The sequence below is a fragment of the Mizuhopecten yessoensis genome, unplaced genomic scaffold (genome assembly GCF_002113885.1).
Source record: "Mizuhopecten yessoensis strain PY_sf001 unplaced genomic scaffold, ASM211388v2 scaffold6045, whole genome shotgun sequence".
NCBI lineage: Eukaryota > Metazoa > Mollusca > Bivalvia > Pectinida > Pectinidae > Mizuhopecten > Mizuhopecten yessoensis.
Genome location: NW_018406352.1, coordinates 100993 through 117733, shown reverse-complemented (window position 1 = coordinate 117733; position 16741 = coordinate 100993). Strand labels below are relative to the sequence as shown.

The following is a 16741-nucleotide window of genomic DNA, read 5'->3' as shown; positions in this document are numbered from 1 at the left end:
TGATCACCAACTGGACAGAATATGGGCCAACTAACAACAAGAGGCCCATGGGCCTTAACGGTTACCCGATATATTTATACAGAGTACAGAGAGTTGATTTTGTTTTTATCATGAACAGAAATATTATTCAAAGGGACAAAAAACAATAAAACCACTTAATTCAATATCTAGCATACAGATTAAAAATAAGACTTAAAAGTATTTGAAACTAGCACCTCTGATTCTAAACAAGGAAAATGAAGAAATTTTAGCACACTGACCCCTTTGGGCCCCACCCGACAGCCCTTGGGGGTAGGGCTGTCTCAAAATTTTCAAAGTATCAAACTGTCAACTCGGGGTTATAATTCCAATCAAGTTATTAACATGTAATAACAAGTATCATTTGCCATTATAAACCATAATAAATTTTGCCCCCCTCCTTCCCCAGGGGGTAACATGAGACCCTAGGGTCATAAACCTTAAGACCCTTCCATCTATGAAGAGTGTTTGATTCTACCATATCTGGATCTTTGAGAAGATTTTTTTTGAAATTCAACCCTTTTTGGCCCCACAGGGTCAGTCAGGGCTGATATGTGCATACCATCAAACTGCTATCCAATACTGATAATGCTAACCCAAATTAAACTACTTCCAGTGGAAATTAAACAAATGTTGGTCCAAAATGTGATTTCCCTATATAAACTATAGTAAAGTTTACCCCCTCCCCAGGGGTAAACGTGAGACCCCAGGGTCATGAAATTCACAATTTTAGTAAAGCATCTAAAGACCCTTCCATCTATGAAGAGTATTTGATTCTGCCATATCTTGGTCTTGAGAAGAAGATTTTTGAAATTTCAGTGAATTCAACCCTTTTTGGCCCCACCCATCAGCCCCGGGTATCAGTCAGGGCTCATATGTGCATACCACAACCTGCTACCCAATACTGATAATGCTAACCTAAATTGAATTACTTCCAATGGAAATTAAACAAATGTTGGTCCAAAATGTGATTTCCCTATATAAACTATAGTAGAGTTTACCCCTTCCCCAGGGGGAAACGTGATACCCCAGGGTCATAAAATTCACAATTTTGGTAGAGCACTGTAAGACCCTTCCATCTTTGAAGAGTGTTTGATTTTACCATATCTGGGTCTTGAGAAGAAGATTTTTGAAATATCAGTCAATTCAACCCTTTTCGGCCCCACCCATCAGCCCCTGGGGATCAGTCAGGGCTCATGTGCATACTATCAAACTGCTACCTAATACTGATAATGCTAACTTAAATTGAATTACTTCCAATGGAAATTAAACAAATGTTTGTCCAAAATGTGATTTCCCTATATAAACTATAGTAAAGTTGACCCCCTCCCCAGGGTAAAGAAATTCACACTTTTGGTAAAGCACCTTAAGACCCTTCCATCTATGAAGAGTATTTGATTCTACCATATCTGGGTCTTGAGAAGATTTTAAAAATTTCAGTCAATTTGACCCTTTTTGGCCCCGCCCTTCAGGCCCCTGGGGGCCGGGGACCAAATCGGCCTCTATTTTTGTTGACCTTTGGCCATGGAAGGTTTCTGCAAAATTTCATTGAAATTGTTCAGGGGTTTTGGAGAAGAAGTCGAAAATGTAAATTGTTTACGGACGGACGCCGCCGGACAAAAGGCGATTGCAATAGGTCACTTGAGACTTTGTCTCAGGTGACCTAAAAAGCTACAGTACATATGTCTGGACGACTATGGTACAGCCTACTGCTTTCCTTTGGTCAGACTGTAGCAACTAGTCATTGTCTGCACCCATGTAATTTGAAAGCAAGGCAATGATTGGGCGTTTCGTATCGGCATGTGCAAGCTTTTAGATATAAAATCCAGACTGTAGTACCCAAGTGGTCGAGTATTAAAGTCAGCCTTCATTGGCAGGCCATAGCATCATGGAACAGGTCGTAACCTGCCTTGGATTTCAAATGTTGACAAAATAAACGTTTTTCTTCAAAATCAATCAAGTCTTCATTAAATATGGGATTGTCAACACTTAAAACAGGGACATGAGTTGATATGTGCATGTATGTGCACAATGTTTATATCAATGTATTCAAAGATCCTGTCCAGATAAGGATACAACACAGTGTTGATGTAGGCCCGAACACAATAGTCTGCTTAGAACATCAATTTTTTTTCCAAAGTGCAACTGAAAATTATGAAAGTGTAAAAAATAAACAACAAATACTATCATTACTTTTATAATATTTTTTTTTAATTTTTCAAAGTTTTATTATTGATCAGAAACAACATATTTTATGTCATTTAGACAATAAAATAATAAAAAAAACAAATGCACATGTTACTTAAACATGGACTCCTGTGTTACTGTGTTTGTGACAATGTTTAAGCCTGTGATGTGTGATAACCGTGTTTGTGACAATGTTTAAGCCTGTGATGTGTGATAACTGTGTTCTTGTTAAATGCATTGTTCAGTAAAAGCTGTATTGTGCAAATATATTGTGTGTCTAGCAGATCAACAAAAAATTTAACTCATTCCCCCTACCTATTTAAACTGGACTTGTCCAGTGTCTGATTTGGTAAGGTTCAAATGTGAATTTAGGGGTGGAATGGGTTAAAAAACTAATTCAGTTCAACACACAGAAAACTATTACTCTGAAGTACCACATTACTTGTGTATGTCTGCTAATAAGCCCATGCCCTGTAATAAGCCCATCCAAATATATATTACAGTTCAGTTTTTCACTGTCTTGTTAACACTCTATTTCTCTACTTTGCATTAAGAGATTGTGTGTCGACTCCCTGGGCTTAATGCAGGATGTATATATAATACTTATCTTCAAAATTCCAACATTTTCTAACATAAACATCGAAGCAGTAATTATTACCATGAATAATTCTCATTGAACTCTTTCAATCATTCCAATTTTTTTTTAAACATTCGGTAAAATACTTCGGAAATTTTGAACAAGTATGAATGTATGATTTTTTTTTTCTGCCATAATGTTTTGATAAAATGTAATATGTACATGTATGAATGATTAAACAATGGTATGTACTTACATAGAAATTATAACTGCTTTGTGTAAAAAATAAAAATATGCCCTATACAATCTTGTAGTTATGAAATAACAAATCCTCAATTACGAGGCATATCATTGTTAAATATTTTTCATTCAGTATCGTAAAATTTTCAACTAGATATTACCTTTTCTCTATAGAAAGATGGAATTTCAAAATATTTTTAAATACTGTACTTTAAATACACAATGTTCATATTCAAATTGTTCATAGTATTTTAAAGACCAAAACAAAAATTATATGTGTTTTAGGTAACATACCGGCAAAAAACTGACTATGAAATTGTCATGAATTCAGTCAGGCTCCAAGAAAAGGAAGAAAAAGTGATTTTGAGCATTTCATGGCTACAAAATTAATCTTTGATACAAGTAAAATGATAATAATTATGTTCTAGAGCTGGTAGGGCAATCTTACTTCTAAGGAAGGTCAAGATACTTGAAACACACATAATTTTTGTTTTGGCCTAATAAAAACGCTTGCATACAAATAAACAAGCAGCACCATTTTCTCATCATATATCCCTCTTCATCCGATTTATACAAACTTCCAACAAAAACATTTACACGCCAACTCTTTCAGTCATTACACTTCTTCAAAACAAACAGGTCATCAATCACTTCCATTCTATATATTCACTATAAACAAACATTGAATAATTTCACACTCGCATCCGTCACAAACATGAGTCCTCTCTCGCTATCACACTTTCACGACAAAAGTCGTATAGTATTTTTTGTTGCGAGAATTCTTCCTAGGTTTTGGCAGTGTATATAACAACAATAAACCAATCCCTATAAGTCTATCTGGGCATTATACTTGACAACACAACCATATACAACCATAGCATATTTCAACCAGATTAACCCATAATACTGCTTAAACCCAAGTTATATTTTACGAAGATAAAATTTTGAGCTGAACATTCATTTTCCAAAGCAAATTTCTCTCTCAAAAACCAATTTCCCGAGTTTTCCAAAAACATTCTTCAAATATATTCCAGTAGGCCCATGTTAAACTTGAACTCTATTTGACTGTCAAGAAAACCTCTCATTTGTTCACGGTGACAAAGTGTTGCTTCCTGTAAATCTGAACAATCTTTTAGATTTCAGAATTTTTATGGAATTTGAATGGCTTTTAACGAGTTCCCTTTTCACTTATTTACATGTACAATAGTTTCTAAAGGGAAGTATAAAGCACATAAGCCCAGTTATTGGTTGAGTGGTTGCATTGGATTTAGTGTCTACACACAAATTGAACCGTTACATCACTTATAGTGATAAGACAGTGTTGTTTAAAATTTGAAGAAAGAAAAAATTGAAAAATAGTAAAAAATACTGGGTCAGTCCTTTTACATTTTTGCGTTGTTAATAAAATTCACCCAATATCAAACAAGGGTGTCTTCTGTATGGTTGGTTGGGTGTAAAATAGTCCTGAAGAGATGGACGGTATCAAGACCAACAATGGTATGTTCGTTTAAAATGGTAGTGTCGTTCACATTAGAACAACAGCAGTGTTTCAAGACTAGCAATTCCAGTTTTGACACCGATGCCCGGTAAAGGTTTTACAAGTCTTTTTGTCCTTGGTTCACTGATTTTGTTCACGGAATTCATTCATGAAATTTACTAGTACCATTGCCTCCTCAACTGTGAGAGCGTTGTATAATGACGCCCGCATACCGCCGACAGATCTACAACAAAATAAAGAAAAAATTAGAAAGAGTTATTACAAACGTATTATTCTTTTATAACCTGTTACAGGTACAGGTATGGTAGAGCTGTCTAAAATTTGTGAAAGAATTGAAATCGCATAGTTCATAAATTTAGAGTTGTGTAGGGGAGATAATTGAACTTGTCAAGACTTGCCTCAGAAATATCAATATTCCTTTTTGTTATATCAAACAAATACATTTGAATACTGTATCACATCGTCGTTTAATTTTTGCCTGTTTTGCCCTTGATAATGTGGTCAAATTTTTCGGGGTCTCTTAACACAGGTGGTCTTTTAACACAGGTGGTTTATTAGTGAATAATTCTGTTTATACATCAATTGTTTACCTGTGTCCTTTTAATGAGATCATATTCCTCTTTGAAGCCTCCTCTAAGAATTTCTTTTCTAACGCCTCGTCCCCTTCTGGTCCCCCGACCCGGAACGGGACATTCATCCTACTTCTACAGTGGGGCTCAATGGTACCGCTGTAACCAAGAATACGAAAATAAAGATATCTCACTCGGAAAACATATTATATAAAAAAAATTTTTTTTATATCATACGATCTCTAGACAACAAGCTATACATTATTTGTTTTTAGCTCCAAGGGAGCAATATTCTCTGGAAAATAGATAAAATGGATTTTGAGGAATTGGTTTAAAATTCTCAAAAAGCAACAACATTTTTATTGAGACAATGTCATACCCTCTCATAACTCGAGAAGTAAAAATAAACTTCTATTAAAATAGACACATCATAACTCTCCAACAAATCCACTTCCAACTGGTTCCAACTGTAACCTTGAGTTACCAAACCACATTTTCATTGCAATTAAAGACATACAAGGTAAGTCTGTTACCAATCCCTAACTTTCAAAAAAATTAAACATTCACAATGCGACAAAGACACCATAGCCCCCCCCCCCCAAAAAAAGACTTCCTCTCAAAATTAAAAACATGTTACGATAGGTTCTGAAGATACTTACCAGTAGAAGCCGTTTGAGTTGTCGAGGACGTCGTACACAGATTTAGATTTCATGCTTGACAGCTGTTCCATCCTCTCTACACCTCCCTGACATTTCACCCATTGTAATACTAGGCCTAGGATGTATATACTGCAAAAACACAAAAATTGTATTTGTTACAATATTCTGCTATTTTTAGAAATGTGAATACATTAAAAAACTTTAGAACCAAAAATCTCTACAATAACCTTGAGTTTCAAATTGGCCATCATTGAAAATATTATAAGCATGGGCTTCATGCCGGATAAATATGAAGTAAGAATAATTTTACTGTTATGCGAAAACATTTTGAATTGTTTTAAAGTGATATAATATTTTTATCAACGTATCTTAATATATTTATGATGTAACATAGTTCCATATTCTAGGTGCATCTCCTGAGGTATGAACATTATATAAATCTTAAAAGATGCTTTTCAATTCTCATGCATTAGTTTACATATCAAACAAATTTCCGTTAAATTTTTTATTTGAAAAAAAATATTTCATTCGAAATAATCGCCCCAACTCCAAGACGAAATACTTACTTGTATGTTGGAGCTGTGTTGTAAAGGGAGTTGTTTCCAACTTGTACTTTGTAATCGAAGGTAATTGGCGTCTTTGGGTGGGCGTGTCCAAGTAGATCTTCTCTAATTATCACCACGGTTACACCGGCACAGCCGATATTCTTCTGGGCTCCGGCAAATATTACGCCAAACTGTAAACAAGAATTTTTCTTTGAAATCTTTTCTTCATGCTGATGATGGCGAAGTTAGTTTTAATTTCTTTAATAGTGCATGTTATGACTTAATATATGTTGTTTGTCTCCCATTAGGCCAAAGAAGAAAATATAATGTTTCAGGTACCGGGGCCCCGACTCACCCTAGTTTTTACCTCCGATCTTAACAATTTTATCTCACTTGAAGGAGCACCAACCAGTGTTGGGATAATTTGTACACAAGACGCAAACAAATTGATGGTCAAACAAACAAGGCAACTATATTGATATACCCTCTCTACCTCATAGACAGGTATTAAAACCAAATTTAAATCTGATATCATTTTAAAACGAAATCATATCAGAATAAGTTAATACTGTATCAAGAAATTGTGAAATTGAAATAATAATTCTCGGCAAAATCACAATACATTTTAAAGGTGCTTATGTCTGTATGTCTCTACTTTTTTATGAAAAGAAAAGAAAACAAAGTGAGAGAGATACAAAAATTGCTGTGGCTATTTGTGTTTCAACAAAATAATTGATAAATTTACCTTCGAGATGTCAACTGGACGAGACATCATATTTGATGACATATCACAGACAAGAGGGACACCATTGGTTTCTGGTATATACTGGAACTCCACACCTGGAAAAGGAACAGAAAGTTATAGGAACATTGTTATACAAAAGGAACATTGTTATACAAAAGGAGTATTTTTATATGAAAGGAACATTGCTATACAAAAGGAACATTGTTATACAAAAGGAACATGTTATACAAAAGGAACATTGTTATACGAAAGGAACATTGTTATACAAAAGGAGCATGTTATACAAAAGGAACATTGTTATACAAAAGTTATACAAAAGGAACATTGTTATACAAAAGGAACATGGTATACAAAAGGAACATTGTTATATGAAAGGAACATTGTTATACACAAGGAGTATTTTTATAAAACATTGTAATGGAAAGTATTATAGAAAAAAACATGTTTCTATAGAAAAGGAACTTTGTTATAGAAAAGGAACATTTTTAAACGAAAAGAACATTGTTATACAAAAGGCGTATTTTTATAGAACATTGTAATGGAAAGGATTATAGAAAAAAAACATGTTTCTATAGAAAAGGAACATTGTTATAGAAAAGGAACATTTTTATACGAAAGGAACATTGTTATAGAAAAGGATCATTTTTACAGAAAAAGAACATCTCACCGGGGTATACAATTCCTCTGGACCAATGCCCGAGGGTTGTAGATTTCATTTCAGAATTTGTAAACATTGTTAAAATTTATTTTGAAAATATAGGTTTGGCTGACGAAATTTTACAAAATTGGTCGGTGGGCTATTACTAAAACTATTGTATTGTTCACCTCTGCCTTGTTATAGAAACAAACATCTAGTTACTGTAAGTCACATCAGAGATCTGTATGGTATGCGTGGAAACGATCAATGTATACTTGGACAATCGTCTTGTAATTGAGTTAATAGAGATGCATAACAATAAATTGTCATAAAATCTTTCTATTCCCTGACTTACCGTGGATAGTTTCGTTGGCACAGTAGAACACGTAGGAGGCTTCGGGGTTCAGGTTGAATGTTGATTCCTGTGGAATTGCTGTAGACAGAAATATGTTTTATTAATTCATTATCGAAACACATATTTTGGATACACCTTTTTGTAAACCAGAATAAAACCTTAACCTTTTCACCCCTTTGTAACTTTAGTATACTCTACCATGCATTGATATGGATCAGTCCATTATGGTTTACAGTGGTGAAAGGGTTAATGTAATGTCCCTCGTTTCATTTGCCATATGCTCAAGGTACTCTGCTTTTTTTCTTTCTTAGATAATTCCATTACAATTTACATATGTTCACTAAATGATTTTAAGAAAACACCATACATATTTAATAATTTATAATTGAAACCATTAAATATTCCAACCAAACACGAGAATTTTATCGATATTCTATAATTTACGATATTCTATAAATCTCCAGTAACTTGTCTAGAAGGTAACCTACTTGTATATTTGTCCATCTTTGGGTTGACGACGTTGACCTTGCCATACTTTTCTGCCTCCTTCGCGGCCTTGGCTGACCAGCTACCGGTCACTATGTAGTCTGCACAATGACCCTCTTTAAGTCCCATCAGATTGAGAGGTACGGCTGAAAACTGACCGGTACCTCCTCCTTGTTGGAAGATGATTTTGTAATTACTGGGGACGTTCCTGTTGAAAAAGAATGAAATACTTTGATAAAATGTTGTTTCACTTTAAAACAATTCATATTTTTATACCATAACAGTAAAATCATTCTTTCTTGTTATTTATCTGGCATTAAGCCCATGATGCCTATTTAAAGAAATACATAGAAATGTTTTACAGTAAGTAATAAGTGTGATACATAATGATATCTGTGATATTTATCAATGTATATATATATGCATCTTTTATTAAGATTGTATTTATTATCATTCTACCATTATAATTGTTTTATTAAGTCTGTACATGCATATATGCATAACAGGGCCGTATTGTAAACTAGACTATGTCTAAGCATGTAACCATTTTTTTTTTTTAAATGCCTAAATATCAACCACAAAAAATAGTGCAGTTCAGGAAAAATTCCAACAAATGCAATTTCAAGTTCTAAGATTCTTCCCCCATTTGCAGCGCAGGTTGGCCCCCTGTTGGCTTTCTAATTATGTATAATTTCTGGCTTGATAGGTCTGTTTTTGGTTTTTAACCATTCAGTTACTTTAGGCTAGTATACAATATAAATTTGTTCTCTTGTCTGTGCATTTTTTTACTTTTTTTTTACTTTTTGGAAAAGTGAATATTTTTTTAATTGATAGTGTTAAAAGTAAGTTGTACTTACAAAATGTCACGGACATCTTTCTCAGCTGCGTTGATGATTTTGGTAAAATCGCTCGACCTGTGACTTAGTTCTGTAAAAAAATGTATTCAAAACATTACCGGAGACATTCAAAAACAAAGCTGAATAAACAATGTAACTTAATTTTTGTAATCACTAGAACAACATTTTATTTTGATAAATTGAAAATGTTCAAATGATTGAACTTTTAATTCAAACAAGTCTGTCAATGTGACCAGTACATAATGTATAAAAAATATCAAGAGTAATACGCCATTTAGATACATTTAACAACAGTTGTCAACCCTCCCTCATTCGGAGCGAGACTCCCTCAATTTGACCAAAATGTATTACTAATATTAATTAATCTCCCTCTAAACTCCCTCATTCAAGTCCAAACTCACACAAACTCAAAATCTACATCCTGTGGTCAAATGATCTCCTAGTTACTGCAGGGTGTGTGTAATGATCATAACAGGTGTGTCTGAATCAAATGAATGTTTTTTGTAGTTATTTTGATGCATAAAAAGGGAAAAATAGATTGAGCAGAACAGTTTCAGTTGTGTATCACGCACTTTCTCTCTCTTTGAAAATGTGGAATGAGGGAGATCTCCCTAGGATGTTTCAGAGGTAGATACCTATCTCAATCTACATGCAATGGTTCCTTTCTACCTTTTGCCAGGCTATACAGAGTATATACAATTCCTTTCTAAATTATGCGACTTACCCATGACGGATTGTCCAGTGTTATTGTAGTTGAGCATTTCATGCTGTGCCTTCTCCAAGACCTGAAAAATAAATACAAACATTAGGAATTCAGAATAAACTTCACCAAAAAGAGGAAATGTTTATCTGACAGGAATGGCCCCAGCCTAGTCATGCAAATTGTGTCAATATGTGACAACTATTTTCAGTCCGGATGTCCGATTGTCATTTGTTCAACTTTGAGTTTATAATTTCATAACATTGTTAAATGTATTTGGTTCAATAGCATTGACAAGAGTCATGGTGTTCATTTATAGTACTAAGGAAAAGTTTGCATTGTCCTGAAGACAAACTTAAGTTGGTCAGAACTGCCAAAATCTAGTAAATGTACCTGTCTGACCAAATGTCCTATAACAGTGGACATTTTTTTGAGGACACTGCTTGGAAGGCTATCATACAGAATGTTTACAGTGGTCAGTATATTAGGTAATCTCTTTGACCACTAAACCCTACTTAAGATAGTTTAGGCCCCCAGACAGCCAGACCCTTATCTCAGCTGAGGTAATCCAGACTGTACTTTATCAAAGCTTAAATGAAGTTTGTCAGTTGAGCAAACATGAATACCACCAGCTGGCCAGGCATATCATGAAGGAATTTAATCCCAAGTCCAAAGTTGCATGACCTCATATTTGTTATTAGGTAACTCATTCACCCCTGAAATTTCATAATGAACTCTTCCATCCTCTCAATTGGAAGAGTTCAAATGTGTCTTCAGGGGTGAAAGTGTAAATGTGATTTTACATGTAGATGTTTTCACATATTTGGCTAATTTATTTATCAACTAGTTCAACAGAGGTAGAATTTTATATATCGAAGATTTTTTTAACCTTTGTAAATTTTGTTTTCAGACTAGATACTGGGTATATATAATTGTCTTAAGTACACTGTATGACATACGACATGATCAATAAGGTGATATGGTACAAAGATCTTCAGACAAGACGAGTGGTTGTCTGATAAATTATCTCCCTTTTATTTGATAACTAGACCTGTCTGTCACGATATTGTGTCTAAATGATAAAAACAGGTTCATGAATATGCATGAATACAATTAATTATATTCATGACCCAAAAATGCCTAAAAATGTTACATATGAATTCTAAATTTTATACTTTCTGAATAAATTTCTATCATGCATGTCAACTGTACTACATGTATATATGAAATATCTACCATTAGTGTCACATGGATGTGAAAATTTATTTGGACCTAAACAGAGGTTTTCAGAGTAATTTTTCATATTTTAGCAGTTGAGACAAGTTTTCAGTAAAAAAGGCACCCCAAAATGATGTGGTCCCTGTAATTAGTGTCACTGCCGTGTCAGTCAGTTGTTCGTATAATGACATTCAGACAGTTTCGTCATTACATAATGACAGAAGAGATTAATAATAAAAATTATTCATTAGTTCATACTCGGTGATTTGTTTTGCTCAGTTTTACAACCAAATACAGGCTGTTTCCCCGAATTCAGACTGTTTCCCCTAGCTAAAAAGAGCTGTATTTTGACTATTTTCCCAAAATGACTAAAAAATTAAGAATATATTACCAATTTCAATAAAAATAATGCTATATTTTCCAAATTCATAAAGGAACAGGCTGTTGTTAACAAAAACACTGATATTTGAGGTGCATATATCCTGAATATGATCATGGGTCATATATATATATGCGTATACATGTATAAATAATTTTTGAAACAATTTAATTCTACGACATGAAAGAATAGGACACTTTATATTTATATATTCAATGTATATTTTTTTTTTATGGTATTTATATATTATATTTTATTTTTCTACTTCACTCAAAATCAAATTTAACTAGGCGTGTCCCTATGATTGAGCAAAATCAATGTGTTGACTGAATACAAGGAATTTGTCAGGCCAGCTATATGTTGACCCAGTGTGACCTAGCAGGCATATATATGTGAAAGACCCAGTGACCTAGCCAGTCATATGCATAATTTGTTTCATGACTTGTTATGTGGAATCAGCTGTTGTATGACCTACATAATGGAAAAACTCCTAAGTATGTGTATTATAAACATCAGCTGGTTCAAGTCTATAAATAAACCTCACAGGTACTGAGGTATATAGATCTAAATATAGCTGCAGCCACGCTCACATCGGCTTGTGGAAAAGTACAGGTTAGAACTGTGTATTCTACATAATGCACGCTAACAGAGCAAGGTTAATAAAAGAAATACTGAGATCATTCCACGAGTGTTAGAAATATTCCTTCCAAAAAGTCAATAGGTCACACGGAGGGATTTTTTTTTATTTCAACCGCCAAACTGTTCGGAGTTGCTTATAACCAACTGTTAAGTGTCAGAAAATATTAAATTAGATGATATTACTCTCTTTTTGGTTTGTAGTCCGAAATCCTTACTTTCTCCTCTTTATTTTAATTTAATTTTGCTTGATGCCCCATCTCAACACTTTTATAAAAACGATAGTTACTGCTAAGATCAACCAATTAAGTGATAAAGACTTCTATTAACAAAGGTTCCCTAACGATTGAGAGTTGGTTATCATGTTTTTCTAACTCGAGTTAGTTAATTTTCAAATTGCATAAAGAGTTTAAGACCTTGCGCAAGGTGTACCAATTAAAGTGTCTTGATAGACAATTTGAGAATTAACTAATGAGAGTAAGAGAATCATGACAATCAACTATCACAAGGTTGTGGAACTTTTTCTCCAACAATGTTTAGATATTTTATCTAAAAAAAACATGTTTCTCTTGGGGGTTCATACATTATTCCTGTATCCGATTGCGGAAACAAATACCACAAACTATGAACATGACGTCGCAATACATGTGTAGAAGATGACGTTGCAAAGCATCACATTACTCAACATCATAATTAAATAATTCTTCCCTGAAGTTGCATAATGAACTATTCCAAGATTTTAATTGGAAGAGTTTAAATGTGTCTTCAGGGGTGAATGAGTTAAAAGTTTGACCAAAGAAAATAACACCTAGCCAAAAATGTTAACCCTTCTAGAAGGTTTTTCCAAAGAGTTAAATGTGAGGACACCTATAGTGGTTGTCGCAAGAATATTTTAAGTTTGAAAAATTATATATTACTACCTTTGGAAAGTATACATCATATGAGTTTCATTTTTTAGAAATAATATAAATCAGGCCCCACAAAGGTAAGGACCAATGCTACCAATAAAGTTTCAAACCCCGACCAGAATGGTGAAGGGGTGGCCATTCTAAACCCAAAATCAACAGATAAAGAGGCATTCGTTACACAAATAAATTTACCAACCAAGCCTCAAATGTAAAGGGACTGACATAACAACTTAATTTCTAAACCTGACAGGGGCCACAGGCAAAGAGACCAACACTACAAATAGTAGGGGGCCTACTGAATAAGGTCACTGGCCCTTCGGGATTCCCGGTACTCATCTTTACCATGTATTAATTGCATATATTCAGATTGAATAACTAATGTATTGGCTAAAATTTAAACTCACTGAGGATCATATCAGAGACATATTTGCATGTATTACATTTAATAATATTATACGTCTCTGAACACAAGTACAGGTGCCAACTTCACATATTTCGACAAGTGATTTTAATAGGACCATGTTTCGATCCTTACAACTATCTGGTAAAAATACTTGATTATACTCAACTGCAAATATTAATAATTTAAGGTTAATTTCTCCAATGACATACTTTGATTGAAGTTGTTCAGAGTCTATTTAATTTTTAAATTGAACCGATTGAAAATTGGATCAGATGCTGAAACAATTTGTGACCTAATTTAGTTTTCTAATAATGCATATGTCCTAAAAATATTAGAGGTGTTCAGTGTGTACAACATCACCAGACGTTGTCAACAACAACAACTCAATACAGTTATGAAAGGAGGCATGCGTCACGACAGCCGCGACCTTATCACCGTGAACAGCTGACTGTGTCGTGGCAGTAAACACACGGCATCTTAAATAAATTTGCCAATTTATTCTAGAATTTCTACAAGATTACAGTAAGAAAATAGAAACATTAATTATAACAAAAACGAAATTTGACTAGTATTTCATTGGAGATCGATTAACACCCAATTTGTTAAGCTGACAATGTTTTTTTTTACGTTAGAAGGGTCTCCGCATATTTCCCTGTCGACCTAAAATCCTTTCCGACACTTCATGAAATAAATGTGGAAATGATAGAAATTTCAGGAAGAAGCTGGTGTCTTTGTCTTTGATTTAAATCATTTTACATTTATCTTGACTGTCGAATTTATGCAAAGACCCAATCCAGCGCAACCGGCTGCATTGATCGTGACCTAATGAATATTCATCAGCCTTAATATAGCCTACCATGTGAAACCGGTGATTAGCACGCGTGATGCGATTTTTCTCGTTCAAAATGAAAGAAAGTCGACATGAAATTAAACGCATCAAACAATGTATGAAAAATGCATTTATCCGACGACAATTGTAGCAAATTATTCAACAACATTCTTTAAAGTCACCGGTTAAATTATTTTTGACGTTTGCCGGTGTGGGGAAATCCCCAGGGCCAGACATCGAGTCACAACATTGTGACAGACGATCAAAAACTTACCGATTCTGGCAATTTCGCTGGTCCAGCTGAAAAGTTTATGACTCTTGGGGCCTCCATGTTAACAAATATTCGTTGAATAAGTCAGGTTTTATAATAATCTGCACTGGCGAGCGACTTTGATGTGAGTGAGGAAGTAGCGGAGGTTTACAGGAAATTTATAAGCGTTCGCGAGACTGGTTCGATTTGATTGGCTGCCTGGCGTCGGGGGCAATTTTGAGTGATTTGATTGGTCAATGGATAATTCCCGGGTTTGCAAGAATACCTAACACGCGCTGACAACATGGTTTCAACGACGAGGATTTTCCCCTGGTCTATATTTGGGTCAGATGTACGCTATGCACAGCTGTTTCATAACAGAAAACAATTAAAAAGACACACAAAGATACGAAGGAAATTATTGATTACTCTCTCAAAATTAGATCAGATTACTTATTTTGAGCAGTTTAAAAAAAATGTCATAATATCAAATCAATATGCTTCATTTACGAGTAAGAAACCGTGAGCCAGTCAGCTGGTCGACCTTGAGAATAATTAAAGAGAGGAGATTTTCCACAGTTATACAACAAAAGGGAACGGAAATGTTTATGGTATAAAAACCAAAGTGACCCGGGCAGATCGAGTCTATGTCTGGAAAATATGTCGGGCATGTAGATGAATTCATTTAAGTAGGCTAATCAACAGTGCAATCTATAAATACCAATAAAAGCTGACAGCGGTACGTCTGCTGGCAGGTAGGATTTGTTTTGTACATTTGCAGCTTTAAGAGTAATTATGCACCGATATCTTTAAAGCAATTCTAAAATGACATAGTTTAGAAACTGATGTTTAGTGATCAGATGATATTTAAACCAGGTCAATATGCACGTGGAGATGCATTATACTGAAGCATTGTATAAGAAAAGGAATCGGCGGATATTTAATCAATAAAATCAAGGGAAGGTCTAAAAAAAAGATAATTAAATTTTACTAATTAATACTCATGTATGGGGATTAATAAGTCGGTAAATTAAGATGATATTTTTTACAAGATTTCATTGATACGCTCAAACAATAATGTCTTAAAAACAGGCTAGATATGTAAAAAAAATAATCTTTTTAATATAAGCACGGAATAAGATTGCTATCTAAGTCCGTGATATAAGTGAAAAATATTGACTTTTAACAGTGCTTTCTTAAAAATTAACAAAAAAGCTTAGGATATGCCAGACACGAATATTTAAACTATGACTGAAAGGGTAGGTAGTCTACAAGGGTAACTGGAAACAAAAAATAGAAACATTGTTTATTTGGCGTTATTGATCAAAAGCATCGGACAGCAATGTTTTTATAAGTTATAACAGTGCTCTCCATAATACAACATAATGTATAATAAAATATCTGCATTATGCATTTTTAATAATATATGTTGTTACGGTAGCTATAGTAGCTATATGCTATTTAATTGATATAGATGATGGTGACTGGACAGTAGGAAGATAGAGGGGATAGCTAGGTACAATTGTAGCAGGGGATGGAGGCAATTTAAAATAATTATCATTCTCAGTGTTTAACGACCCATCAACACAGGATAAGTCAGTAAAAAAATATTCTAGTCATCATAAAAAAAGTCAGTTGAGGTCTTTTCAAGATACATGTCAACTGATAATATCATGTTTATCCAGAAATATAATTTAGTCATCATGAAATAAAAAATATAGTCATTTGAGGTCCCGTTGCGTTGAGATGTATACACGTCAACTGATATTATTACGTGTCCTGTAACAAACTTAATACACAGGGACCTATACTGCTATATCTGGACCTAAGCTAGGGTGTTTAGAGTAATTTTACACGTTTTATTGAGAGATTTAGATCAATTTTCGGTAAAAATGTCACCTCGATCAGAGACGTAGATAAACGTCTCTGCCTCAAAGAAGATAAATAACGAATTTTCATCATTCGGGGTGACATTTTTTTACCGAAAATTTAACGAAACACTTAAAACGTGTAAAATTACTCTAAACACCTGAGTTCAGATCCAA

At 34.0% G+C, this 16741-nt stretch overlaps 1 protein-coding gene across 1 annotated transcript; it reads right to left on the bottom strand.

The window, feature by feature from the left end:
* Window positions 1–2550: 2550 nt before the first annotated feature.
* Window positions 2551–14894, bottom strand: LOC110451458 (phosphoserine aminotransferase-like). The gene is made up of 10 exons (XM_021499490.1): window positions 14721–14894; window positions 10098–10158; window positions 9374–9443; window positions 8519–8724; window positions 8031–8108; window positions 7039–7133; window positions 6315–6484; window positions 5749–5877; window positions 5111–5248; window positions 2551–4743 (listed from the first exon to the last, which is right to left on the bottom strand). The coding sequence occupies exons 1-10, from the start codon at window positions 14775–14777 to the stop codon at window positions 4641–4643; spliced, it is 1107 nt and encodes a 368-aa protein (XP_021355165.1). The 5' UTR covers window positions 14778–14894; the 3' UTR covers window positions 2551–4640.
* Window positions 14895–16741: the final 1847 nt, after the last annotated feature.

Bases quoted from the DNA above. Each gene is read 5' to 3' on its own strand.
- LOC110451458 (XM_021499490.1), bottom strand. From the start codon at position 14,777: ATGGAGGCCCCAAGAGTCATAAACTTTTCAGCTGGACCAGCGAAATTG. The intron at 7,134-8,030 runs GTAAGTCAGGGA...TTCCTTTTCCAG, and splicing joins TGCCAACGAAACTATCCACG to GTGTGGAGTTCCAGTATATA. The intron at 5,249-5,748 runs GTAAGTATCTTC...TCTTGGTTACAG, and splicing joins AACTCAAACGGCTTCTACTG to CGGTACCATTGAGCCCCACT.